The 26,696-nt window shown below is 47.1% G+C and overlaps 1 protein-coding gene across 1 annotated transcript; it reads left to right on the forward strand.

Annotated features, from left to right (window-relative positions):
- The first annotated feature begins 1,598 nt into the window (after positions 1–1,598).
- Positions 1,599–20,172, forward strand: Myo1a (myosin IA). The gene is made up of 27 exons (XM_042698777.1): positions 1,599–1,712; positions 2,237–2,352; positions 2,618–2,712; positions 2,935–3,039; positions 3,217–3,263; positions 3,378–3,441; positions 3,916–4,014; positions 6,514–6,617; positions 6,735–6,882; positions 7,328–7,446; positions 7,547–7,633; positions 9,620–9,685; positions 9,820–9,924; positions 11,844–11,906; positions 12,108–12,308; positions 12,460–12,686; positions 13,031–13,231; positions 13,346–13,439; positions 13,676–13,825; positions 13,920–13,988; positions 14,285–14,359; positions 17,537–17,671; positions 18,552–18,658; positions 18,957–19,089; positions 19,279–19,431; positions 19,593–19,720; positions 20,049–20,172. Exons 1-27 carry the CDS (start codon positions 1,599–1,601, stop codon positions 20,170–20,172), a joined length of 3,129 nt encoding a protein of 1,042 aa, XP_042554711.1.
- Positions 20,173–26,696: the final 6,524 nt, after the last annotated feature.

The following is a 26,696-nucleotide window of genomic DNA, read 5'->3' on the forward strand; positions in this document are numbered from 1 at the left end:
ACCACTGTTATGAGACTCTTGGAATACCTGTGAAGCAGCCTTTATTATCTCAGAAGATTGAAAACAAAATACTTCATAAGTATATAGGAATTATAAATGGTATAAGTATAAAATTTATTGCATTAAGATACATCATATAAGCTGGGTACTGGTGGCTCATGCCTGTAATCCTAGCTACTCAGGAGGCTGAGATCTGAGGATCTTGGTTTGAAGCCAGCCTGGGCAGAAAAGTCCATGAGACTCCTATCTCCAATTAACCAACAGAAAACCAGAAGTGGTGCTGTGGTTCAAAGTGGTAGAGTGAAAGGTTTGAGCAAAAGGAACAGTGTCCAGGTACAAGCCCCAGGACTGGCAAAAAGAAAATACATTATATAATCTGTATGTTTAAGTTTTTTTGTTTTTGTAACTCTACTGGTGCAAAGGGGGTTTTAATGCTCCAGACATCCCACTTCCATTTTATATGAGGATTTCAATTTTTTTTTCTTTTTTCTTTTTGTTGGTTGTGAGACTTGAACTCTGGGCCTGTGCACTGTCCCTGAGCTTCAGCTCAAGAATAACACTCTACCATTTGAGCCACAATGCCGCTTTCAGCTTTTTCTGTTTATGTGGTACTGAGGAATCGAACCCAGGGCTTCATGCATGCTAGGCAAATACTCTACCACTAAGTCATATTCCCCAGCCCTGCTCTGCTACTTTGAGCCACAGCTCCACTCCAAGTTTTTAGGTGGTTAATTGGAGATAAGAGTCTCATAGACTTTCCTGCCCAGACTGGCTTCAAACCAAGACTCTCAGTTCTCACCCTCCTGAGTAGCTAGCATTACAGGCATAAGCCACGGGCACCTGGCTGTTCTAATGTTTTATGGATGACTCTTGCTTTCTGACTTTTATGGATGACTGTGTTTTCAAATCCGTTGCCTTGTTCAGTCTCCATTTTAAAAAAATGAAGCTTGCAAATTAACTATGTAACTTAAGAGTAAGGATAGGAGGGGGGAGTGGAGGAGAAAAGAAGGGGTGATGTTGACAAGAAGCATTGTACTCATAACCTGATTTGTGGAATTGTAACCCCTTTGTAAAACTACTTAGTAATAATAATATTAATAATAATAAAGAAAAAAAAAGCTAGAAATCAAAGGAAGAAAAGATCTCTGAAAGAGCTCCTGCTAGAGATATGGGGGAGTAGGGGTTAGGTGACTGAAATAGAGGCTGTGGGAGGTAGAAGGTTGAACAGGAACACAAAGCAATCGGGGAGTCTGGAAACTGGCCAGAGTCTCTGAACAGGAGGAAGGAAGCTTTCATTACCTGGCTGCTGCCTAAAGCTTGGCTCATACTTCCCTCCCAAGCTTGCTCTCTCCTTCAAGCCCATCTCCTTGCTTCCTACTGGTGTGGTCCTTCCCCAGATAGGCAGAGACAAGTGGTCCTATCCCACCCCATCCCACATTAGGGAGTGGAAGACTCCTCTACCTCCCTGTTGGTCTGGCTGGCCCAGAGGCTTTTGTAGGTAGGGGACTCCTCTTGGTCCTTCTGCCCTCCTCTATCATGTTGAGCAGATGTTAGCAGTATGTCTTCTTTTCTTCCTAGGATCTCCAACCCCTCTGGACATGCCGCTATTAGAAGATACTGTGGGAGTGGAGGACCTTGTCCTCCTGGAACCCTTGGAGGAGAAATCTATGCTTGAGAACCTTCAGCTTCGCTATGAAAACAAGGAAATTTATGTGAGTATGATATGGGTGAGCAGGCTCTGGGCATGTCTAGAAAGCTCACATCTCCAAGCCGAGGCTCTGGGCATGTCTAGAAAGCTCACATCTCCAAGCCGGGTGCTGGTGGCTCATGCCTGTAATCCTAGCTACTCAGGAGGCTGAGGTCTGAGGATCACAGTTCAAAGCCAGCCCAGGCAGGAAAGTCCGTGAGACTCCTACCTCCAATTAACCACCAGAAAACTGGAAGTGGTGGCTCAAGTGGTAGAGCTCTAGTCTTGAGCTGAAGAGCTCAGAGACAGCACTCAGCCCCAGAGTTCAAGCCCTACAACTGACCAAAAAAAAAAAAGAAGGAAGGAAGGTGAGGAAGGAAGGAAAAAGAAAGAAGAAAGAAAGAAAGAAAGAAAGGAAGGAAGGAAGGAAGGAAGAAAGAAAGAAAAAAGGAAGGAAGGAAGAAAGAAAGGGAGATAGAAAGTTCACGCCTTCACCTTCACCGTTCATGTTCACCTCACTCATTTCCTTCACCCTCTTCCCCTTTCCAGACCTACATTGGGAACGTGATAATCTCAGTGAATCCCTATCAACAGCTACCCATCTATGGCCCAGAATTCATTGCCAAATACCAGAACTATACCTTCTATGAGCTGAAACCTCATATGTGAGTAAAGAAACCCAGGGAAGGCCGAGAAGGTCCCATCTTTGTGATGATGAAGCATTCCTATTTCTCTTATCCCTTTTCCTAAAGAGAGCTCTCCAGCTGTGCCCCTACTCCCCTGGCCTTCTGGAGGCTCCTCACTAGGCCTAGCCCTACTTGCCTAGTCTGTCCTGTGTGCAGAGGGTAGATGAACCCAGTGCTGGGGATTGAGTAAAAGGTGGTACTTGGGGCTGGCTCATGTTAGTCATTGCCTACTCCTCCTTTCAAGCTATGCCTTGGCAAATATGGCATACCAGTCACTGAGGGATCAGGATCGAGACCAGTGTATCGTCATCACAGGCGAGAGTGGCTCTGGAAAGACTGGTGAGACACCTGGCTGGGGCAGTCATGAAGTCAACTCTGGAAAGCATCTGCTTGTGTCTGTTCCAAACCAGGCCTAGCCTTGTCCCAGGCATCAGCATTTGCTCCTTAGTTTTTCTGAGTTCTGAGGGTATGGTCTGAACTGCTGGGGTGCAGGGAATTGAGGAGGGAGGTGGGTGGTGTGTGTCCGGCCTGGTTGGGACTCCTTGAGTTTCTTGTGCACAGAGGCTAGCAAGCTGGTGATGTCCTACGTGGCTGCTGTCTGTGGGAAAGGGGAGCAGGTGAATTTGGTGAAGGAGCAGCTGCTCCAATCAAACCCAGTGCTGGAGGGTGAGCATTTTGGCCTCTGCCCTCTCCACTCTTCCTGCCCCTGGTCCCCCAGAGTCTCTCAGTCCTAGACTCTCCTCCAAAATCACTGCTCCCATTCAGCCTGCTTCCCATGACCTCCCTCCCCTAGAATCTTATGGTCTCCATAGCCACCTCACTTCCCCTTCCTGATCTCTGCAGCTTTTGGCAATGCCAAGACCATCCGCAATAACAACTCTTCTAGATTTGTGAGTGAACACATTTCCAGTCTTGGGGCAGGGCGGCTGGGAGGAGGAGTACAGAACTTCAGACAGGGAGATGAAAAGAGGTGGGAACAAATCCTTTCTCTGGTCTCTCTGAAGGGAAAATATATGGATATCGAGTTTGACTTCAAGGGATCTCCCCTCGGTGGTGTCATCACAAACTGTACGTGTCTCCTTCACATTCCTCACCAACTCTTGCTTGTTCTACCTGACCCATGATTTCCCTTTCGGCTTATCTAGTGTGTGTGTGTGTGTGTGTGTGTGTGTGTGTATGTGTGCGCGCGCGCGTGCTGGTACTGGGGCTTGAACTCAGGGCCTGGGTACTGTAGTTTTTAATTTAAGCCTAGTGCTCTACCATTTGAGCCAAGCCACTTCTGGCTTTTGGGTGGGTAATTGGAAATAAGGATCTCAAAAACTTTCTTGCCTGGGATGGCTTTAAACTGCAGTCCTAAAAATCTCAGCCTACTAAGTAGCTAGGATTATAGGCATGCGCCCCTGGAGCTCGCCACATCTACTTTTGAAAAAAGGAAGAGTATTAGGACTCCAGGAAGCTTCCCAGTAGAAACACCAAGGTTGAGGTGGAATTAGAAGGATCTGCCTGATGTCCCAGGGAAGTTATTTTCTAATTCTCTGTCAGATCTGCTTGAGAAATCCCGAGTGGTGAAGCAGCTCCAAGGAGAAAGGAACTTCCATATCTTCTATCAGCTGTTGGCTGGAGCAGACGCACAGCTGCTGAGTACGTGCCTGCCCTGGACATGTGAAAAGTCTCCCCAAACTCCATTCCACCTACAGAAACCCAGACCACTCTGAGGCCCTGCAGCCTCCTTCTTGAGGCCACCCAGACTTCTCTGTGTTTATATTCCCCATCAGGACCCTCTCAACCCATTATTAGGATTGAATCTCCCAAGTATTCTGTTCTTGTCCTTTGATGGGACTGACATCCAGGGACATACCTTTCTTGTTTAATTAATTAATTAATTGCTGGCACTGAGGCTTGAACTCAGGGCATGGGCACTGTCCCTTAGTGATTTTGTACAAGGCTAGTTCTCTACTACTTGAGCCACAGCTCCACTTCTGGCTTTTTGGTGGTTAATTTGGTGGTTAATACGGATCTCATGGATTTTTCTTACTAGGATGGCTTCAGATCTCCATTCTAAGATCTCATCTTCCTGAGTTTCTAGGATTATATCGCTAACCAGAACCTGCCTAGGGCTATGCCTTTCTTGTCTCCTTGCCGCTCTCATCTCCCTCCTGTCTGGATTTCTCTTTTGTCTGCTGGCTTCAAATATGGAATCAATCATCTATCTTCCTTCCTACTTCCAATTTGAGTGGCTATATTGAGAGTTCAGCGGGAAAGCAGGCAGGATGTTACAAAAGTGTTTAAGAACTTCCTAGGAACTCTAGTTGCAGCTATCCTGGACCTGTATCTTCCTTGCTGAGGACTATGTTCCTGGCTTTCTCTTCTTAACTAACTCTATGAATGTTTCAGCCACTCATTCACTCATCCTTATGCATCTCTGATCAGTCATTGTGCTAGTCTGTTGGTACACAGAGTTGAGTAAGTCATGGACCCTGTCCTCTAAGAACTCAGATTTCTGGAAGAGCATTTCAATGCAAGTGTGATTAGTGCCAGTAGGCCTGTGCAGGTGGCTAATGAGCAGAAGACATAGAGACCCTTACCTTATTCTGGAGAAGAGCCCAGGCCAGACTGGAAGCTGGACTGGCTAAAGGTAGCTCTCAGTGATGCTCACTACAGGGGTCCAGTGGGACTTAGGCCTTGCCAGAGTTTATGGTTCAATCTCCTCTCCAGCTGTGAAAATGGGTTTCAGGCCCCTAAGACTGTCCCTTTGGTTTGTTTTTGTTCTATGCTGAACCTATGTCTAACTACTTCCTTCCTGCTTGAGATCTGTGTGGGTCAAGAGTCCCCACAGGTCATCACCTTGACCTTATTAGGTCAAAATGATGTTCAAGGTGATGCTCAATTTGTTGAAGTCATAGGTTCAAGAGTCTATCACCTGTCAGTTTAAGCCAAGTCTGAGATTTCCTTGGTATTAATATCCAAAGGATTTCTGACTCATTCTCCCTTCAATTTAGCAGGCTCCTGTTTCAAGATTTGTGTGCTTAATCTGGGCATCTAACGTGTTTCATGCCTGTATTTCTACCTATTCAGGAGGCTGAGATCTAAGGCTCGAGCTTTAAAGCCAGCCAAGACAGGAAAGTCCATGAGACTCTTATCTCCAATTAACCACTAAAAAGCCAGATGTGGGTCTATGGCTTTAGTGATAGAGCACTAGCCTTGATCACAAAAAGCTCAGGGATAGCTCCTAGGCCCCACAACTTGCACAAAAATTTTAAATAAATAAAAATAAGGTTTTAGTGCTAGAGGGAACTGCAGTTAAACTACAGTTTGAGATATATTCCATGATCTCAAGTAATTTGCCTAAGAGATAAATAATACCCTCAAACTCCAGGATTAGACCAGTTCTTCCTATCATAAATATTCTGAATATTTCCTTGATGCATTTATTAAAATAAAAGATCCTGCTTGTTATCCAGGCACGTGGATTATGGAGATGAGAAACAGTTCCAACCGACAACTTGCTCATTTGTGGGAGAGATAGAAAAACCAAGCCCTAGCTCATGTGATAGGGGCTGGGATAAAGATTTGCCACACAGGGGGATGCAAGACCATTGATTGAGTTCAGTCCTTCAATATCAAAGGAAGCATTCCACAGGAGATGTCAGGGCCAGGGAACAATTATCTCTTACTTTGTTGGTACCTAATGAACAAACAATGAATCAACCCAGACTGAAAGTGAGTTAGGTGCTGAGGCTGAAGTGGGTAGGAAGCACTGAAGTCTGAGCAGGATGAAGAAGGTTTTTTGTTTGTTTGTTTGTTTGTTTGTTTACTATTTGCATTATTTAGAACCTGGAAGGTTCTATCTTTTTTCCAGTTGGATCCTGGAGGGGTTCAATAAAGCTTTTCTTTCATAGTTGTTGTGGAGAAACTCCAAGTGTGAGTACCCAAACCTAGACTACTTAAAATTGAGTCTATTATTGTAGAAATTATGATCTCCTAATCCAAGAAACAGAGGAAGGACTTAAACCAAAAATGGTTCCTTTGATTAAAAGAATGAAGCCCCTCAGAGCAAAGCTGTTGAGGTGTGAAGGCTGGTGGGGGGGCAGGCAGGGGAGAGCAGGTACTAACCTTCTTCCTCCATTTTGACCTTCCCAGAGGCCCTGAAGCTGGAACAAGACATAAGTTGCTATACCTATCTGAACCCTGAGGTGTCCAGAATAGGTGGCATGGATGATGCCTCCAACTTCAGGGCTGTTCAGGTGGGTGCTCAGGGCAGGGCAGCCTTGGGTTCTTAGGCTCTTCCCGAAGTCCAAGCTCTGGCTTTCAGCATTGGACTGGTACCACCAGCTCACTTGATATCTGCCTTCTTCCCTAAGAGGGCAATGACCGTGATTGGGTTCTCAGAGGAGGAAATTCGACAAGTGTTGGAGGTAACTGCTCTGGTGCTGAAGCTGGGGAACGTGGAGATGACTGACGAATTCCAAGCCAATGGGATACCAGCAAGTGGCATCCGTAACGGGAAAGGTTTGTGGCACCCTGCCGAAGCTCCACCTTGAGTCTCCTATTTTGAGTTCTTGTACCATGTCTAGTGTAACCAGCCTCACTCTGATCATTCCCATGTGGCCCACTCCTGAGGTCTTCCCTTGGGAAGCATTCCTTGTGAAGCATTTTGGAACAAGATTTTCAAATTTGATAGACCTAGGTCTGGGACTTCTCAGCCTCTCAGTTGACTCTTCTACAGTGGGGGTAAGCACATTTATCAGGAGATTTAGAGAGTGTGTAGTAAATGCCCAGATCTACCTACTCTGCAGCATACTTTCAGCCCCTATTCCTCTAGGGCTGTCAATGTAGTCCGAATCAACTACAATGACTTCCCCACCAAGACTGGTGGCAGTTCCTTATCAGACTTTCTCTCCTACCAAGATAAGGACTTCTCTTGATACCTTGTTATATTTCCTCATCACCTCAGGTATTCAAGAGATTGGGGAGATGGTGGGTTTGAATTCTGAGGAACTAGAGAGAGCCTTGTGCTCAAGAACCATGGAAACAGCCAAAGAAAAGGTAGTCACAGTATTGAATGTCATCCAGGTAAGAGAGGTTCTGTCGGGACTGATTTTATCTGTTTTGTGGCTGTCACAATAACTAGGTAACACATATCCCTCATCCTCCAACTGTGTCCCCCACTCAGGCTCAGTATGCACGAGATGCTCTAGCTAAGAATATCTACAACCGCCTCTTCAACTGGATAGTGAATCGAATCAACGAAAGCATCAAGGTGAGCCCTCTTTCTCAATATTCTTTGACTTTCACCTTCTCACCCTGGCCATCAGCTCCTTCCTTGGTTTCTAAGATTAAACAGAGAGGAGGATGAGAGGGAAGGTGCCTTCTAGTAGTTCCTTCTGATAGTAAGTTTGAAAATCTGATCCATTTATTTCTCAGCCATGTCATCATTCAGTTTCACAAAGATGCTGAGCCCCAGTTTCTTGATAGACATGATCACTAAAACAAAAAACACTAAGGCCCACCTGCTTCCCAGAATTGACTACTGATCAGGTTAAAATGATGCACACAGTTGCCTAGGTATACATCCAAGAGAACTGGAAACAGGTATCTTCACAGAAACTTGTATACAACTATTCATAGAAGTATTATTCATAATAGACCAAAAGTTAGGAACTACCCATGTGTCCATCAGATGAATAGGTAAGCAAACTGTGCTACAGAGTACTATTTGGCAATAAAAAAGGAGCAAAGTTCTTATATATGCTGCAGCACTGATGCCTTGACAACATTATGGCTGTCACAAAATACTACCTTTTATATAATGCTGTTCACATGAAATGTGAAGAATCAGCAAATCTACAGAGCTAGGAAGCAGATCAATGATTGTCAGAAGCTTGGGGAGAAGGAAAGGAAGAGTAGCTACTAATGGGGATAAGATTTCTTTGGTGGAGGGCTGGGAAGGTGGCTCAGTGGTAGAGCGCTTGCCTTGCATGCATGAGGCCCAGGGTTCAATTCCTCAGCACCACATAGTAGAAAAAAAAAGTCGGAAGTGGTGCTGTAGCTCAAGTGGTAGCACGCTAGCCTTGAGCTGAAGAGCTGAGGGACAGCGCCCAGGCCCAGAGTTCAGGCCCCACAACTGGACCCCCCCCCCCACCAAAAAAAGAAAAAAAAGATTTCTTTGGTGGAATGATGAAACTGCTCTGGAATCAGGTGGTGGTGAAGGTTATATAAACTTCTTGGTTAGTGTCACCCCCTTTTACCCTTCTCCCTCTCTCTCCCAGTTCCTCCCAGCTCCTCAGTTTTCCTAGTTTCATAGGCTGTGCATTCAATATTATGATTGCATTCTCCCTCTACTTCCTCTCTTTATATAAACTTTTGGATAACTTAAAAAACCCACTGAATTATACCTGGTATATAAGTTATATTCAATACAGCTGTTATTTATTTACTTAAATTTTGTGGAATCCAACTCCAGGCTGCATGCATGTGAAACATATGCTGTGCCACTGAGCCATCCCCCTAATTCCAATAAAGCTGTTAATAAGCACTTATCTACAAGAAAATGGCATCTATTTCGAAGGTATCACTGAAAGGTTTCTGGATATGGTAGGGTCTGAATTGAAGATGAGGTAAATGCCTTTTCTTTCTGCAAGCTGATTATTTTTATCTGTACAATGGGAATAAATACCTTATAAAATTACGAGAAGCTTATTAAATGGCATGGATTTTTTAAAAAATATGCTACAAATATTAGGAATGATTATTATAGTTTCTTTTATTTTTCTGAATACTACGCCTTGAACTTTGGGTCTCATGCTCGTGCTTGGCTTTTTCAATCAAAGCTGGCACTCTACAACTTGAGCCACAGCTTCACTTCCTGCTTTATGCTGTTTAACTGGAGATAAGAGTTTCATGAACTTCCTTGCCCAAACTGTCTTTGAACTTCAGTCATCAGATGTCAGTCTCCTGAGCTGCTAGGCTTACAGGCACGAGCCACTAATATCCTGAGAGGATTTTAATGTTTTCTAGCCTCAGACCATGGAAACACCATCCTGGAATCTATTTACATTTCTCCTTCCCTCCTTCCTTCTTGCTTGTCCTAGAAGAGGAAGAAGAGCAGACACTGTGGCTTCTTTTCAGCTCTGTCAAGCTCACTTTAGCTCTGTTTGCACGTCTTCTCACATCATCTTCCCAAGAGAACCCTTGCTGGGTGTGCCCAGGGAATCTGTTCTAAGACTTATCCTTTGATTTTCGTTAGGTAGGCACTGGAGAGAAGAAGAAGGTTATGGGGGTCCTGGATATCTATGGCTTTGAAATACTGGAGGTGAGAGCCTTGCCAAATCTTACCAGCCTGCTCCCCTAGATTTTAGGGGATACAGGCTCACAGGTGGAGGTAAGAGACGGGGCTGTGAGGGGAGAGAGGTCTCAGGTGAGTTGGTCTCTCTCTTTAATCCTCAGGATAATAGCTTTGAGCAGTTTGTGATCAACTACTGCAATGAGAAGCTACAGCAGGTATTCATAGAACTGACCCTAAAGGAAGAGCAAGAGGAGTACAAGAGAGAGGTAAGCCATGTCTTCTCCCTGCTCACCTTCTTAAACCACCCCCAGACGTATACCAGATCTTCCTTCCTCCTCCATCACAACTTCTCTAAATTGTCCCCAGATGGAACACAAAGGACAAAGTTGCCATCGCACAGCTGAGCATTCAGCATTACTAAGTAGCCAGGACGTTCTGCTCCCCAGCCTCCCACTCTAGGCCAGGCCAAGCAGATGACAGATTGATAGAAGGGTGTGTGTGAGGAGAGTCCTGACAAGAGTGAAGTGACAGCTGTACTTGGCCTATGGCAGACTGTGAGCCAAATTTAGAAGGGATATTTCTCCTGGGCTTGGCACCCTACCACATCTCTGACTATGCCCTTCTCCAATATCTCAGAATCTTTTGTCTCCTCCAGGCACTAGCTGATGTTGCTGTCCCCTTTTATAGCACCCTGAATCCAGACTCCTTCACAGGAAGTGCCCTTGGCTCCAAATTTCCACACTCTTTCCCTGATTCAGTGCAAACTTCAGTTGTCTATGGCTAGGTGTTACTTAGAAAAGCTCTCTGATTGAGCTAATCCAACCGGAAGTGTTAGTGGCAGAGAGTCTTACTCATTAAAACCCTTCCAGGGATGTTCCCTCGTGTACTCTCAAGAATCTGTTATGGCAATATGGCCCCAATATTTTCACAATTTAAATTCTCAAATAGATAATGCATTCCCATGTTCCAAGATTCAAAGAACTTATAGGAGTACACAGATAAAGGTCTCCCTCCTACCTCTGCCTTCAGCCTCCCAGGTCCCCTTCTCTTCCAAAGGCAACTAGACTGGGCCTCCTTCTTCCCGAAGATCTTTTGCAGGTGCACAAGCAAATATGTAAATAAATTTTTCTATAAAGTTTAGACAAAGTCCAGTACATGCTGTCTGTTATGGACCTTATCATTCATCAGTTAACAAGAGCTCTCCCATATCAGTATATAAAGATCCTTTTCACAGCTACATTGTAAGGATATCATATTCATTTAACTGGTTGAGGTATTATGGGGATGAAGTGGGAGGGAAACTTTTTCTCTAAGGGTCAGTGAAGGAGAAAGAAAAGCAAAGTTTACACTTCCCAGTCACATTTGGGAATAGCCCCAGTCTGAGACACCTAGAACCTTGGGAGCAATGAGAAGCTATCCTGCCTGTGGACCTCATGTTCAGCACGTTCTCAGAGCAGAGAGCAATTGTCTCTGGGTCAATTGTCATCTTTTGTACGAAGCTTTTTAAAAAAATGATGTAATGCCAAAGTATGGTGTGAATCAGTGGTTCTTAAAATGTGGCCCTGGACCAGTGGTGTCAATATAATTTGGGAGCATATGAAAAATGTAATTTCCCCAGCACCATCCCAGAGCTGCTGAATTAGGAGGGTGAGGTAGGAAGGAAGACTCCCACCAATCTAGGTTACAGTGAGTGCATTGTGATGCACTCTTAAGCTTGAAAATCACTGATGTAGATAGAGCTCTGGAGACACATCAACTTGGCTAATTACTTGATGAGAAACTCTTTCATGCATTATAGTTTTATAGTTTATTATCAGAGTGGTCATCTGCTACATACACCTGGGTCCCTCCCCAGTCCCACACTAGTGTTCTGTCTGTCCCAACCTCCACTTGACACATTACATTTCTCTCTGGCTCTATTCCACCTACAGAGCTTTCTGCATTGTCTCATCTTCATTCACAGGTGCCCTGGTTCCCCACACATGTCTATTTGCCCATGTCACAAAATTTCCCACCCATTTTGGAGGAATGGATTTTGAGTAGAACCAAAACAAGGATCCTCTGAACTATGGGATTTTCTGATGGTTCTTTGTAGTGAGAGTGGCTAAAAGGAAGGCTGGGTCTGATGAAGTCTTTGGAGACTTGACTTGGACTTGCCCTTGCAACTGATGTCTCCCCTTACCAGGGCATAGCATGGACAAAGGTGGACTACTTTGATAATGGCATCATCTGTAACCTCATTGAGCATGTGAGTGATCTTTCTCTTCCTTCTGGGAATCTCCCTTTCCAGACTACCCAAACATCCTTCTCCTGTTTCTCTCCTCCCTGCCCCACTTGGTAAAGATGATAAAGGAGAAAAAGGGCAAGAGCAGGTTGATGAAGCAACAGCGAGAATGTGTACATCTTGAAAGACCAGATGTATGTTGCACTCATCTTGTTCTTGGCCTAGAACCAGCGAGGCATCCTGGCTATGCTGGATGAAGAGTGTCTGCGCCCTGGAGTGGTCAGTGACTCCACTTTCCTAGCAAAGCTGAACCAGCTCTTCTCCAAGCATAGTCACTATGAGAGCAAAGTTACCCAGAATGCCCAGCGCCAGTACGACCATACCATGGGACTCAGCTGCTTCCGTATCTGCCATTATGCAGGCAAGGTAATGTAGTAGGGCTCAGGGCAATGACTAGGGCCAGGGCACAAACTGAAGGCAGTGGGCAAGATGCTACTGAGGATACTTTAGAATGCAACTGGGAGGACCAAGCAGAACAGGACCATGGGGTCTCCAAACCACAGATATTCCTCTACAGGTAACATACAATGTGGCTGGCTTCATTGACAAGAACAATGACCTGCTCTTCCGAGACCTGTCCCAGGTCATGTGGAAGGCTCGCCATCCTCTCCTTCATTCCTTGTTCCCTGAGGGAAATCCCAAGGAAGCATCTCTCAAGCGCCCTCTGACTGCTGGGGCCCAGTTTAAGAGTTCTGTGGCCATACTCATGAAGAACTTGTATTCCAAGAACCCGAACTATATCAGGTGACAAGCTGGGCACCCAGGGGAACATGCTTCATGTCTGATGGCATGTGCAAGGTCTATGTGCTGTAGAACATGTCCAGAGGAGTAACTCTGGAAAAGGGTCTTGGAGGCCCATTCTTACAGAAAACAGAGGCCAGTGAGGAGCTGAGTATCCCAAGGCTGGGAGGAGAAGCATTAGGGTAGTAAGTAAAATTGGGAAGGCCAAGGGGTGAGATTCTGCTTTGACTGAAAATTTCTAGTAAGGGAGCAACTGTGTACAGATTGGGGTATGGAGATCAGGATAGGGTCTACCAGCAAGGTATCCACTCCTGAACCCCTAAGCCTTTCCCCCACCCCCTTCCTAGGTGCATAAAGCCTAATGAGCATCAACAGCGTGGTCAGTTTTCTTCAGAGCTGGTAGTAGTCCAGACACGGTACTTGGGGTTGCTCGAGAATGTACGGGTGCGCCGAGCTGGCTATGCCTTCCGCCAGGGCTACAAGCCCTTCCTGGAAAGGTACCGACTGCTGAGCCCGTGCACTTGGCCTTACTGGAATGGGGGAGACAGGTAAGACCCAGTGGGCTGAAGCCAGTGGATGGATACTTAGGGAAATTAGAATTATGTTTCCAGGGCTGGAAGGACATAGGGGCTTTTCAGCAGCTTTCTCCCATCTGCCTGTAGGGAGGGGGTTGAGAAGGTCCTGGGGGAACTGAGCATATCTTCAGAGGAGCTAGCCTATGGAAAAACAAAGCTCTTCATCAAAAGCCCCAAGACTGTGAGTTGGGGAGAACACATGTGTGGGAATGGGAGGAGTCCAGGGCCCACATGGGGAAGAGGTCGGAGGGGAAGAGAGTCTCTGGAATAGGGAGTGGATGGGAAATCTCTGCCCCTGGGAACTGAAGGCTTGTTTCCACTCTGCCTTCTTCAGCATCATCTAAGAGAAACTGCAGCCCTGCGGGCTACAGGAAGAGAGAAGCTAGCTGTTTCTCCCCACGTTTCTTCCCTCCCCAGCTTTTCTACCTGGAGGAGAAGAGGCACCTGAGACTCCAGCAACTGGCTATCCTCATACAGAAGGTTTACCGAGGCTGGCGCTGCCGTACCCACTACCAGCTCATGCGGAAGAGTCAGATTCTCATCTCTGCTTGGTTTCGGGGTAACAAGGTGCAGTCAAAGTCCCATTCTGTTTACTCTTATTGCAGTGGGAGAAATGGTTCGGGATGTGGATTTTTCTATCAGGCCCAATCTTTTCCTACAGCAAAAGAAACACTATGGGAAGATGAAGGCATCGGCATTGCTGATCCAAGCTTTTGTGAGAGGATGGAAGGTAATGAGGAGTGCAGAGGAGTTTCCTGTCCACATATGACCCCTTGTGGGTTGTGCTTGCTACTGGGGGGGGAAGCCTAGAGGACTAAGACCTACCAACACCCTTCCTTGAGGATGGCCTGTGTGTGGGTGTGGGATGAGAAGACTTATACGTGTGCATGGGTGTGCCTGTGCTGTAGCTGCCCTCCTTTGGCATCTTGTCTGACTTTATGCCCTCCTTCCCAGTCTGTTTTAGGTATGGTTGAAAAAGTGGCAGAACCTCATCTAGAATCTGTCTTTTCTTTTTGTTCCTACCAGGCTCGTAAGAATTATCGAAGATATTTCCGGTCAGGAGCTACCCTCACCTTGGCAAATTTCATCTACAGGAGCATAGTAAGTACTTGGGTTAGGATGGAAAATGGAGAGGTTGAGGTGGTTGGGACAGGCTTGGGAAAGGAAGAGGTGACCTGAAACTCCCTCTGAGAATTTCTCCAAACCTGAAAAGAGGGGATGAAGCAGCAGTTTTGGGGGAGCAGACCCTGGAATCCTTGGGGTCCAGCACAGACTAAGAGAGCATTTTAATTTGAGTGGACATTGCAGGCTGGCATCCTGAGGCAGGAAGGAGTCTTAGCACTCCCACCATCTTGGCCATGGGCAAATAGGCTGGAGGAGAGTTTGAGGCTGAGCATTTAACAGCTATAGGCAGAGGGATAACTGTCTAACCTTCCAAGATCCACTTTGGGATGAGTCTAGAGGAATCATATCTTCCCTCTATTCCCTCTGAACCCACAGCAGGCCAAGGGAGAAAATAAATCAGGTAGGACTTCCCCCAATTCTAGAGGACTGAAAGTGAGAAGGAAGAAGCTAAGCCTGGGCTACACATCCAAACTCTGGGCAGCTTCTAGCGGAGGAAAAGAGAGTTAGAGAAGAATGATTTCTGGAGATACCTATCAGCCAGTAAGGGTGCTTCCCAAGATACACTGGGGAGAGATCAGTGAGGCCTTAAGAAAGGGAAGGGAACAGAGGGAGGAGCAGGGCTCTGGCCAAAGGACTGCAGTAAGTTATAACTAACCCCCACTGATGGCATCAGACAGCTGATAGGACCCACCATATATGGACCACCATGAAGAGTCAATGTTCTTCTTTTTTTTTTTCTGCTGATCCTGGGGCTTGAACTCAGGACCTGGGCACTGTCCCTGAGCCTCTTTGTGCTCAAGACTAGTACTCTACCACTTAAGCTGCAGCGCCACTTTAGGCTTTTTTTTTTTTAGTAGTTTATTGGAGGTTAGAGTCTCACAGGGACTTTTTCTGCCCAGGCTGGCTTCAACCATGATCCTCAGATCTCAGCCTCCTGAGTAGCTAGAATTATAGGTGTAAGACACCAGCACCTGGCTACGTGTTCATTCTTAAATTTTTATTTTAGTGTTTATTTATTTAGTGATGGTCCTGGGGCTTGCTCAAGGCTAACACTCTACCACTTAAGCCACAGCTTCACTCTGTGTGTGTGTGTGTGTGTGTGTGTGTGTGTGTGTGTGTGTGTGTGTGTGTGTGTGGTGTGCGTGCGCATGCGTGTGTGCACTTAATGGAGGTGTCAAGGACTTTCCTGTCCTAGCTGGCTTTGAATTGTGATCCTCAGATCTAAGTAGCTAGGATTGCACATGTAAAATTATCTTTAAATAGTTGTATAAAGGGGTTTCAGTTCAACATTTTGAGTACAATGCATCTTGAGGCACTTTCATTTGAACCCTTGGTTGTCATCAGCAATGCTTGATCTTTCAGCTGACTTAATGAATGGGAGGCCTGAAGCTGGGACCTCATTGCTTCCCAGTTTTTGCTTCCGCCTTGGTTCCCCAAGGCAAGTTCCTTCCTCCAAAACCTCGTCCTGTCCTGGCCTCCTGTCCCACCGGCTCCACTGTGTCTGCCATTGCAGTATACATGCTCTCTTGCTACATACCTGAGACCTCTAATCTGATTTTGCGCTTGTCTCCTGACAAGCACCTGGATTTTATCAAGTAGCTGCTGAATATCAACGTAGGATCCCCATAGAAACATGCAGGGGGCTGGGCACAGATTTCTTCCTCCAGTACTTCTCACTAGTCCATAGTTTGCCAAGCCTTGCCTATATCTGAGGCTAGGGCAGTATCTTTTCAACACTTTCTATGTGCTAAGTTGTTCTCATGTTTAACATTTTTTTTCACCTGCCCTGGGGTTTAAACTCAGGGCCTGGTACTGGCCCTGAGCTTCTTCTGCTCAAGACTAAAGCTCTTGAGCCACAGCTCCACTTTGGCTTTTTGGTAGTTTACTGGAAAAAAAAAGTCTTAAAGATTTTCCTGCCCAGGCTAGCTTTGAACCACAATCTTCAGATCTCAGCATGAGTCACTAGCATCTGACTTCACATGCTTAATTCATAAGGCTTTCAACAACCCTGTGGCATAGGCCTTTTGCTTTCCCCATTTTATAGGTTAAGTAACTTGCCAAAGGTCCCACAGTTGGTAAATAGTAGAACTGGAATATGAAGTATGGGACTCAGAGCTTTTATCCACTGCTTAAGATTATACCAACTAAAAGGAGTCAGGGAAACTCATTATCCTAGGCAAGGAGAAAAAAAAAACAAGCTAAAATAAAACCCTCAGGAAGACCTGTACTCCACACTAGTGGGAACAAAGAGTACTATGGGAGAAGCTTAGGAATATTTGTTGACTCACCTGGGCATCCAGAGAAGGCTTTGAGCTGCTCCTGTGAGGATGAGCAATGTCTAGGTTGGTGGAGCTGTGCTAAGCACAGCATGAGTGGGTATGAGCTGTGTGTAGGCCATGGCACGGAGCCTGTGTGGTTGATGACTGGGAGTTCAGGGAATCCTGTGACTTGACCTTGGGAGCCAAGTAGAGGACTTTGAATAGCAGGCTGAAGTGTTTGGCTCCACTGGTCAAAGAAGTGGGCGGATTTGGTAAACAAGCCAACAGTACCTAGCACCTCTAAGCACTTGAGAGCTGAGAGAATAGGAAGCTTCAGGAACAATTGGTTGAAACTTACTTTGATTAATATTTATTTATTTATTAGCGACCATGGGGCTTAAATTCAGGACCTGGGCACTGTCCCTGAGCTATTTTGTTCAAGGCAATTGCTCTACTACTTTGAGCCACAGATCCACTTCTGGTTTTCTGGTGGTAAATCAGAGATAAGAGTCTCACGACTTTCCTGCCCAGGCTGGCTTTGAACCTCGATCCTCATATCTAAGCCTCCTGAGTAGCTAGGATTACAGGCATGAGCACCAGTGCCTGGCATGAAACTTACTTTTATATTGGCTCATTCCACCTCACCAACCTGCTTGGCTGGCCTCTGGTTGGAGATAATGCTCTCCCATTCCCGCTCTTACCTCCCAGCCTCAGACCTATTCTGCCCATTGATAGAATGCCAGAGAAGACTCCCTTTCCTCCCTCCAGCTCTGCTCTGGCTTCTTTCTCACCAGGGGTGGCCTTCCCTGTTGTCAGTGGCAGGATCTGGGCATGAGTCTGCCTGCCAGGAAATGGCTCTTATCATTCCCCCTCGAATCCCCTGCTTCCAACCTAGGCACAGAAATTCCTGCTTGGCCTGAGGAACAATTTGCCATCCACCAATGTCTTGGACAACAGGTGGCCAGCTGCCCCTTACAGTTGCTTTAACACAGCTAATCGGGAGCTGCAGCAGATCTTCCGCCAGTGGAAGGTGAGACCTAGCACCTCTCCCCTCCCTTCTGGTTTTCCACCTCCCTCTCATTTCCCTCCTCCTTCTATTCTCCCCACTTTTATCTTTTACTGTAATAAACTATAATATTTATCATCAACCATTTTTTTGGGGGGTCCCGTTGTGGGGCCTGAACTCTGGGCCTGGGCGCTGTCCCTCAGCTCTTCAGCTCAAAGCTAGCACTCTACCACTTGAGCCACAGCGCCACTTCCGGCTTTTTTTTTTTTTTGTTTATGTGGTACTGAGGGATCGAACCCAGGGCCTCATGCATGCAAGGCAAGCACTCTACCACTGAGCCACCTTCCCAGCCCCCCATCAACCATTTTTAAGTGTGCAGTTAGTGTTATTTAGTACATTCAGATTGTTGCATGATCATCACCACCATCCATCTCTGTACTTTTTTTACTTCCCCCTCCAAACTGCAATGCACACCCATGTACTACTCTGCCATGACTGTCCATACCCCCACCTAACCACAAATCTATTTTCTGTGTCTATGTATTTGACCAATGTAGATATCAGCTACAATAAGTGGAAATTGTACAATATTTGTCTTTTTGTGCCTGACATATGTTACTCACAGTGTTCTTACACATCTAGGAAATACTTGTGGAGCCCCTCTGTAGGCTGGGCATATGCCCTCAGGGTACCTGCATTTGCTAGTTTCCATTCATCCCCCACACCTCTCAGTGCTCTCAGTCCTACTCACTCATCCTCCAGCTGGTCCCTGCCCTCTCCTGAAGTATCTACTGCATTACTGTCTCTCTGTTCCCCTTGTGTCCTCTAGTTCCTATCTTTATTTCCCTCCTCAACCTTTCCCTCTTCCACCATGATCTTAACTCCTGTTCTTTGCTCTTCACAGTGCAAGAAGTTCAGAGATCAGCTGTCCCCAAAGCAGGTGCAGACACTGAAGGAAAAGCTCTGTGCCAGTGAACTGTTCAAAGGGAAGAAGGCTTCCTATCCCCAGAGGTAAAGGCCCCTAGACTACTACCCACACAGCCAGTTCCATCCAATGGTCATTCTCAAGCTTGTGCCTGCATCAGAAAGTTGCCTGGCAGGATTGTGAACCCCAGATGCTGTGTCCCCTCCTCAGAGTCTGACTGAGTAGGTGGGGGGGGGGGGTCCATCCTGTGTGAGACTGATGGTGTTGCTCCTGGCCCATGCCTGTGACTCCCTGAAACAGGAGGGGGCAGAGTACTAGGAGGAACACTTGGGAAAGGAGGAATAGGGCCTTGTTCCCCACTGTACACCTCCTGTGTGTCTTCAGTGTCCCAGTTCCATTCCGTGGTGACTACGTTGGGCTTCAGGGAAATCCCAAACTGCAGAAGCTGCAAGGGAGGGATGAAGGGCCTGTTCTGATGGCAGAGACTGTGAAGAAGGTCAACCGTGGCAATGGCAAGGTGAAGAATTACAGCTTAACCCCTCCCTACAGGGGTTTCCAGGCCTGGATGGGCAGCACTGTGTGTGTGTGTGTGTGTGTGTGTGTGTGTGTGTGTTCGCGTGCTGTACAATATACAGGGTACATAAGTAAGGATTAACTCTAACTGTCCCTCATTCTTTCTTCTTCCCACTATTCTCTTTTCTTGTAGACTTCTGCTCGAATTCTTCTTCTGACCAAGGGGCATGTGATTATCACAGACACCAAGAAATTCCAGGCCCAAACCATCATTGGGCTGGATAGTGTGGCTGAAGTGTCAGTCAGCAGCCTCCAGGATGGGCTTTTCAGCTTGCATCTGAATGAGGTAGCAGAATGGGGTGCAGAGAAGGGGGTGGGCATCCCAGGGGTGGGGCAGACTAAAAGAGCTGGGACCAGACCTCTTACTCTGGGCCTTTGATGTCACTCTGGGTGCTTCTAAGGAGAAAATAAATGAATCTCTTTCCTACTGTTTTCCTTCTTCCTAAGATAACATCAGTGGGCTCCAAGGGAGACATCCTGTTGATCAGTGACCATGTGGTTGAATTACTGACAAAAATGTACCAGGCTGTTCTGGATGCCACACAGAGGCAGCTTTCTGTCACCGTGACTGAGAAGTAAGGCCATGAGCTGGTGGTGAGGGACAGATTGGGACAGATGACCGGGCTCATGGTCATTGTGACCGGGGAAATCATGCGATCAGAAAGTGAAGCATACTGTGTCAGGGCAGGGCTTGGAGGTGTTTCTTGGTCCCCACCCAAGTTCTCTGGGGCCTTGAGTCATCTGACGGGGTGGAGGGGTGGGGAGTGGGAGGATGGGGGTGGGGTGGGAGAATGTACCATGTGCTTGTTTCAGGGAGGAATGGGGATCCATTGTTGAAATTCTGGAATAGGAGTGAGAGGATGCAGATGTTAGCTTCAGTTCTGCAACTTGTTCTCCCTCTAGGTTTTCAGTGAGGTTCAAGGACAAAAGCGTGGCTGTCAAGGTTATCCAGGGCCCTGTAGGTGGTGGGAAGAACAAACTAATTTGCAAGAAGAAGGGGAGTCACCTGGAGGTCACGGTGCAGTGAGGGGCTGGCTGCTGCCCCACAGAGATACAGCATCTTTCTCCCGGACCAGCATGAACCCCCTCTGCCTGCCTTTGGGGTGGGGGTGGAGGGAAATCTCATGTCTAGCCCCTCTGATGGTAAGGTGAAATAAAGAGAACACTTAAAATGCCATGTTTCTCCCTGACCCTTCCAGAACTCTTCTTCAAATGCAGTGGTCTCAGTCTGTTTGTCTACTAATAAAGATCATGTCATTCAGAAAGGTCTGGTCAGTGTGGGTGGGTCCCTGTTCCCCTGTCTCCTAACCCACTTGCATTTAGACCCTTCTTCTCCATGCCCTTTTCTGTCCCTCAGGCTCCTGGGAGCCAGCTAGTACAGATAATAAGGGAAAAGAAAGGAAATTGTCTCTGGGCTCCTTGACCGGCTGAGCTCTAGCTGGGTTTTGAGAGACCAGGATGGAAGGTAGGAGAGCGGGAGTCGGGGATAGGGCTCAGGTCGCAGGTGGCCAATGGGCTGATTCATTAAGTGTGTCCCTGGAGGGAAGAAGTAAGGATCCCTGCAATGGTGGAGACTGGGATTCTTTGAAGATTTAGCCTGAAAAGAGGCCCAAGACTGGAGGGCTCATGCATGCAAGCTGAGGTGAGCTGGGGAGTGTAGGGTCCCCTGTACCCAGGAGCTCCATCTCCCCTCCACTCAGCAGTGGGCTGCATCACACCTGCCTCCTGAGCATTCCCTGGCTTTCCATGTACCTGAGATGCTCAGCTGCTGCCAACAGTTATCTGGCTAATCACAATTCCCCACCTGAGGCCTGTAGCTGGTGGCAGGCAACAGACTCCTCCACCCAGGCTCTGGCATTCCCCGTGACTCAACCCCTGTCTTCTGTCACTGTCATTTTGTTTCTCAGTCTCCAACTATCTCACACCATCTTATTGTCCCCCATTTGTGTGGGCTCTGATTAATATTAATATGTAATAATTTTTTTCACTCTCCTCCAGAGCGATTTCCCCATAGACACTGCCTTGTCTCCCCATCGCTCTCTCTACTTCGTGAGGGAACACACTGCTTCTACATCCGCAGTGAAATTTAGATCAGCTGTCTGTGAGGGCTTACAAAGGGCTGCCATTGTTACCAGTTCTGGAAGTCCGCTTCTTCCCTGCCTCCTCTGCTGAGCGCTGAGCTCCGCTGTGTCTTAAGGCTGGGGTCTCCCTCACCTCGCTTCCAGGTTCTATCGGCAGGCAGCTCACGGCCCCAGGTAATCATGCTGGCTGGGAGACCTGATTAAACTTGCCTCCTGCCTGCAGATTAATCTCATTCTCTGAGCTCAAGCCCCCTGCTTCAGCATACCCTGCTCGGAGCTGAGATGGGACCCAGTCATGAGCTCTTCGTAGGTGGGCGAGGGACTAGAACCTGTTGTGAGGGGGGCCATCTAGAGGAAGAGTCGCTCAGATTCTGGCTAGCCTCCTTCCTGACAACTTCCCCATCCTCAGCTTCTCAGAATCAGGCCATGAAGATCCTGTCTGGCTAAGAGGCGGGTGGTGACCTGAGCCCAATCGCCCCCGCTCTCTGCCTCATCTCCTGCTCCCAGGGCCCAAATTGTCGTCACTTTCCTACTGAAGTGTCTGGTCATTTTCAGAAGCAATTTCAGGAGAAAATGCAGCTGCTGCTCCCTATCCTGCGTTTCTTTTTCCAGGGCTGAGGGCATTGCCAGCTCCCAGGGTAGGGGTGGGAGTGGGGAGAGGACCAAGTCTCCGGCCTCCCTACCTTGGCCATGTGGATGTATTCCTGCTTGACTACGGGCAGGAGGGGCTTCTTGCCTCCTTTACCCTTCCATCTCTACCTTCTTTTTCCTGATTGCCTTTTTTTTTTCTTTCTGGAGTCTAATAGCCTGAAGCCTATAGGGCTCAGTTTCCCTGCACATAACAGGGCTAAAATTAGCTTTCTCACCATGAGAAAGGAAGGAGGGAGTTCTGCCACTGGCTCTTCTCTTCAGGCTTTGAGGGGGGTGCAGGCTGCCCTGGGCCCCTCAGCCTCCAGAAGGAGCCATTCCTGGCACCTCACAGACTAATCTAGCTTTGGTGTGGTCCTCCTGCCTCAGTTGATCTCTTCCCCAGGCTCTGAGGGACTCTCCCCATTTCCTGTACTGTGAGTTGTTCTCAGCAGTCTCTTGGTTACAGGACCTGGCTGGATCCAGAAACTGTCCTCCTTTATTCATCACTGGCATCTCTCTACCCAGTGTCATTTATGGCTTGCCCTCACCTCCAAAACTCTCCAGGGTATTGAGAGGGTCCACAAGTCAAACATGCGATGGATGTGTGCAGGTCATCTTGTGTACACAGCAGGAGCTGGGTCAGCCTTCACCAATAGCCCCTAGAGAAGAGCTGCCTAACCTATCTCTCTCAGCAACTAAAAACACTTTTCTGGCATCACTCAAGAGGCCATGAGGGGAGCTGCGAGGGTCTCTAGATTCCAAGTACCTTCTCCTCTTAGCATCTGGGATGTGGCTCAAGTATAGCATGGATGCTCAAAGAAAGAAACACCTTAAATGCTTCTATAGCTGCAATGGCACTTTACGTGTTATTTGCATATGATTTGTGGGCAAAAAGAAGCTGCCTGCTCAACTCTTCAAGGCCTCCGCCTAGATCACCTCTCCTGCTTAGGTTAGCATCAGCTCTTTCAAGTCTTTGCTAATCCCAGAGATCAAGAGGCAAGCACTTCTGGCCATCCCTTTGCTCTCCAGAGCCTTGACTCCTGCCATCCTCTGTGAGCTGCCAGATCATCAAAGGACATTATTCATGGAGAGCCTTTGCTGAAGCCCTGCTTCCCTGGTGTCAAGGCTTGGAAGCAGGGATGGATAGGTGGGGGTGGGGGTGGGGTGGGCGTGGTTGATGCACAGTGGTCTCATACCTCCTGCATTCCTAACTCCCTCTGCCTGCCTCACTTAGACTTCCATTTCCAGATCAGTAGGAGGAGGAGAGAGGAGAAGGAAGACGAAGAATATAGCTAAATGCCATTAAGAACCGCACCTGGGCTTCTCAAAAGAATGAACCTGTCAGGTCATTTGGGTGGATTTCTATTCCTCATACCACCAAATGCTCCCAGTCTTGGGTCCTCGCCCATGTTCTTTGCCCACACAGTCCTGCAATTAGCTGGGTAATGAGAAGCTTTTAATGAGGCCTCATTAGCCTCTCATATAATAAAGAGGCCTTCATACCCAGCTGCTGCCCTCACTCTGGGGTGACCAAGGGCCCTGTGCAGTTAGGGCAACTTCTATGAATATGGCCCAAGTCCCAGGGTGGCTGGCATGGGAAGAAGGTGTTTTAGGACCCTAGCAGCGCTTGAGAGGGTCCATGTTTGAGGCTAAGATAAAACAGAGAAGCTCTGGCTTCTCTTTTCATTTTACAAATATTTCTATTGAACATATATTATATGCCAAATACTATAAGATAAGGGATATTAACAGCAGATAATTTTTACCCTTGTGGCTCCTATATTCCTGGTGGGGCTGGGATGTTTGGTAAAGAGACAATAAGTAAAATACCCTCATGCTATAATAATGAATGCATGCAGGAGAAAACCTGGAGGGGATATAGAGTATTGGGATGGTTTTTTTTGTTTGTTTGTTTGTTTTTAAAATTTTTTGGTGCTGGTCCTTGGGCTTGAAGTCAGGACCTGGGTGTTGTCTCTGAGCTTTTTTGCTAAAGGCTAGCACTCTATCACGTGAGCCACAGCTCACCTTGAAGCTTTATTTATTTTTTACTTTTATTTTTGGTAGTTAATTGAAGATCAGAGTCTCACAGGCTTTCCTGTCTGGGCTGACTTCAAACCATGATCCTCAGATCTCAGCCTCCTGAGTGGCTAGGATTATAGGCATAAGCCACCAGTGCCTGGCTTGGGGTGGTAATTTTAAATAGGTTGATGAGGAAAGCCCTGCTGAGCAGTGTCTGTAGCAAATAAGGGGATGTCTTCATTCCAAGAATGGAGGGTCCCAAACCTACCGTCTCAGCTGGGCCATCTTCTCCCTCAGGGAGTGCTAACTGTTCTGTCTCAGGTCAGCCCACACAACAAGCAGTAAAAGGAATGGGAGATTTGAGATGAGGTGAACCTGAATTTCTGGCTCTTCATCACGGATTGGAAACTATGTGTACTGGAGTGAGTGACTGAATCTCCTAGGCTTCAGTCCTCATAAAAATTTTTTTAAAAAGGTATTTTCCTATGTACATGTTGGAAATACAAAAGTCAAACAGATCCCTCGATGAAAGGGTATCTTCTGAACATCAAACCCAAGCTCAGCCCCACTGGGGGAACCCCTCAAAAGAACAAGCTGGTTTTCTTTACTTTCCTTTTCTTTTTTGTCAGTCATGGGGCTTGAACTCTGGGCCTGGGCGCTGTCCCTGTGCTCTTCAGCTAAAGGTAAGTACTCCACCACTTGAGCCACAGAGCCACTTCCAGTTTTCTGGTGGTTAGTTGAAGATAAGAGTCTCAGAGACTTTCCTGCCCAGGCTGGCTTTGAACCGTGATCCTCAGATCTCAGCCTCCTGAGTAGCTAAGATTACAGGTGTGAGCCACCAGTGCCCGGCCTAACAAGCTGGTTTTTGCTTTCTACCTCCCCTATCTCTTCAGCATCCTGTCTGTCTATCTGTCTGTCACCTCTCTCTGGGTGTCTGATCTTGCCACTGTTTTGCCTCTGGGGCTCTTTCTCAGACAGAAAGAAAAGGGAAGCATTTCAGAAATCAATGCTGAAGGGGAGGGATGGAGAACAGCTCAGCCATCCTGTGTGATCCTCCTCAGAGAGGAGGAACGGAAGGTAGAGCTCTAGAAGGATGCAACTGGGTCAGGCTGATCCAAGGTCAGGAAGGAGAACGGCAGGATGCAGGTCTAGGGGAGAGGGCTTAGCACCGGTGGGGAGGAGGGGAACTGACTGAGTTTTCTGCTCTCAGCAGTGGAGAAGCACTGACGCTGGATGTGAAGATAAGAATGGTAAAGCATTGTGGAGGGGAAGGGGAAAAACAAATTGTTTAAATAGGGATACAGGTGGACCCATTGCAACAATGAGATGTACAGGTTGTTATGGCGAAAACGAACTTTACAACTTTGGTGGGGGGGCGAGGAGGGGACAGGGAGGATTGGGTGGGGGGTCGGGGGAAGATGGGAAGGGATGGGAAGGGGAAACAAAGGAGGAGGCTACAATGCTTGATAAGAAATGTACTCACTCTCTTGCCCATGTAATTGTATGTAACCCCTCTGTACAGTATTTTCACAATAAATAAAAATAAATAAATAACGAAGCTCCATAGAAGAGAATCCATATGCAATCCTTGTTTGTTTTTTGTCTTTTTGGTTTTGTTGTTGTTGTTGTTGTTGTTGTTTCCATACCAGTCCTGGAGCTTGAACTCCAGGCCTAGACATTGTCCCTGAAATTCTTTTTGCTCAAAGCTAGCATTCTACCGCTTGAGCTACACACTCCAAGCTTTTTCTGAGTAGTTTACTGGAGATAAAAGTCTCAGAGAGTTTCCTGCCCAAGATGGCTTCAAACCAGGATCCTCAGATCTCAATTTCTTGAATAGCTAGGATTACAGGCCTGTGCCTGTTTTTGTTTTTTGTTTGTTTTTTGTTTGTTTTTGGGTCCGGTTGTGGGGCCTGAACTCTGAGCCTGGGCACTGTCCCTCAGCTCTTCAGCTCAAGGCTAGCACTCTACCACTTGAGCCACAGCTGCACTTCCAGCTTTTTTTTTTTGCTTATGTGGGGCTGAGGCATTGAACCCAGGGCCTCATGCATGCAAGACAAGCACTCTACCACTGAGCCACCTTCCCAGCCCCTGTTTTTTCTTTTTGGTAGGTCGTGGGGCTTGAACTCTGGGCCTGAACGCTGTCCCTCAGCTCTTCAGCTCAAGGCTAGCGCTCTACCACTTGAGCCATAGTGCCACTTCCAGTTTTCTGGTGGTTCATTAGAGATAAGAGTCTCACAAACTTTTCCTGCCCGGGCGGACTTTGAACCACAATCTTCAGATCTTAGCCTCCTGAGTAAAGGATTACAGGCATAAGCCAGTGGTGCTGGGCTCTTGTTTTTTTATACTGTTTTGTTTGTTTGTTTGTTTGTTTCTTTTGGGAGGGAATGAGATCAAACACAGGATGTTGCTCTTGCTAGGCAAATGCTTTGCCACTGAGCTACATCTCAGCCCTCACCTACAATCCTCTTTTTTGGCAGGAGAACCTTAGCCAGGACTGGCAGTGGCAAAGAGGCACCTGCCTGAGCTTGAATTCAGTGCCTGGATGCTGTCTGTGAGCATTTTTGCTCAAGGCTAGTGCTCTACCACTTGAGTCATGCTTCCACTTCCAGCTTTTCGATAGTTAATTGAAGATAAGAGTCTCTCAGACTTGGGGGGGGATGAGTGGAAGGATTGGTGTGTGTGTGTGTGTGTGTGTGTGTGTGTGTGTGTGTGTGTGTGTGTGTGTGGCTTCAAACTATGGTCATTAGATCTCAGCCTGGTTGCCGGCCAAGCCTAAAGGTTAAAAGGGTGGGGAGCTGATGAGTGAACATGGAAGGAAAGG

The sequence above is a fragment of the Dipodomys spectabilis genome, unplaced genomic scaffold (genome assembly GCF_019054845.1).
Source record: "Dipodomys spectabilis isolate Male_0828 unplaced genomic scaffold, ASM1905484v1 ptg000234l, whole genome shotgun sequence".
In the NCBI taxonomy this organism is placed as follows: Eukaryota; Metazoa; Chordata; class Mammalia; order Rodentia; family Heteromyidae; genus Dipodomys; species Dipodomys spectabilis.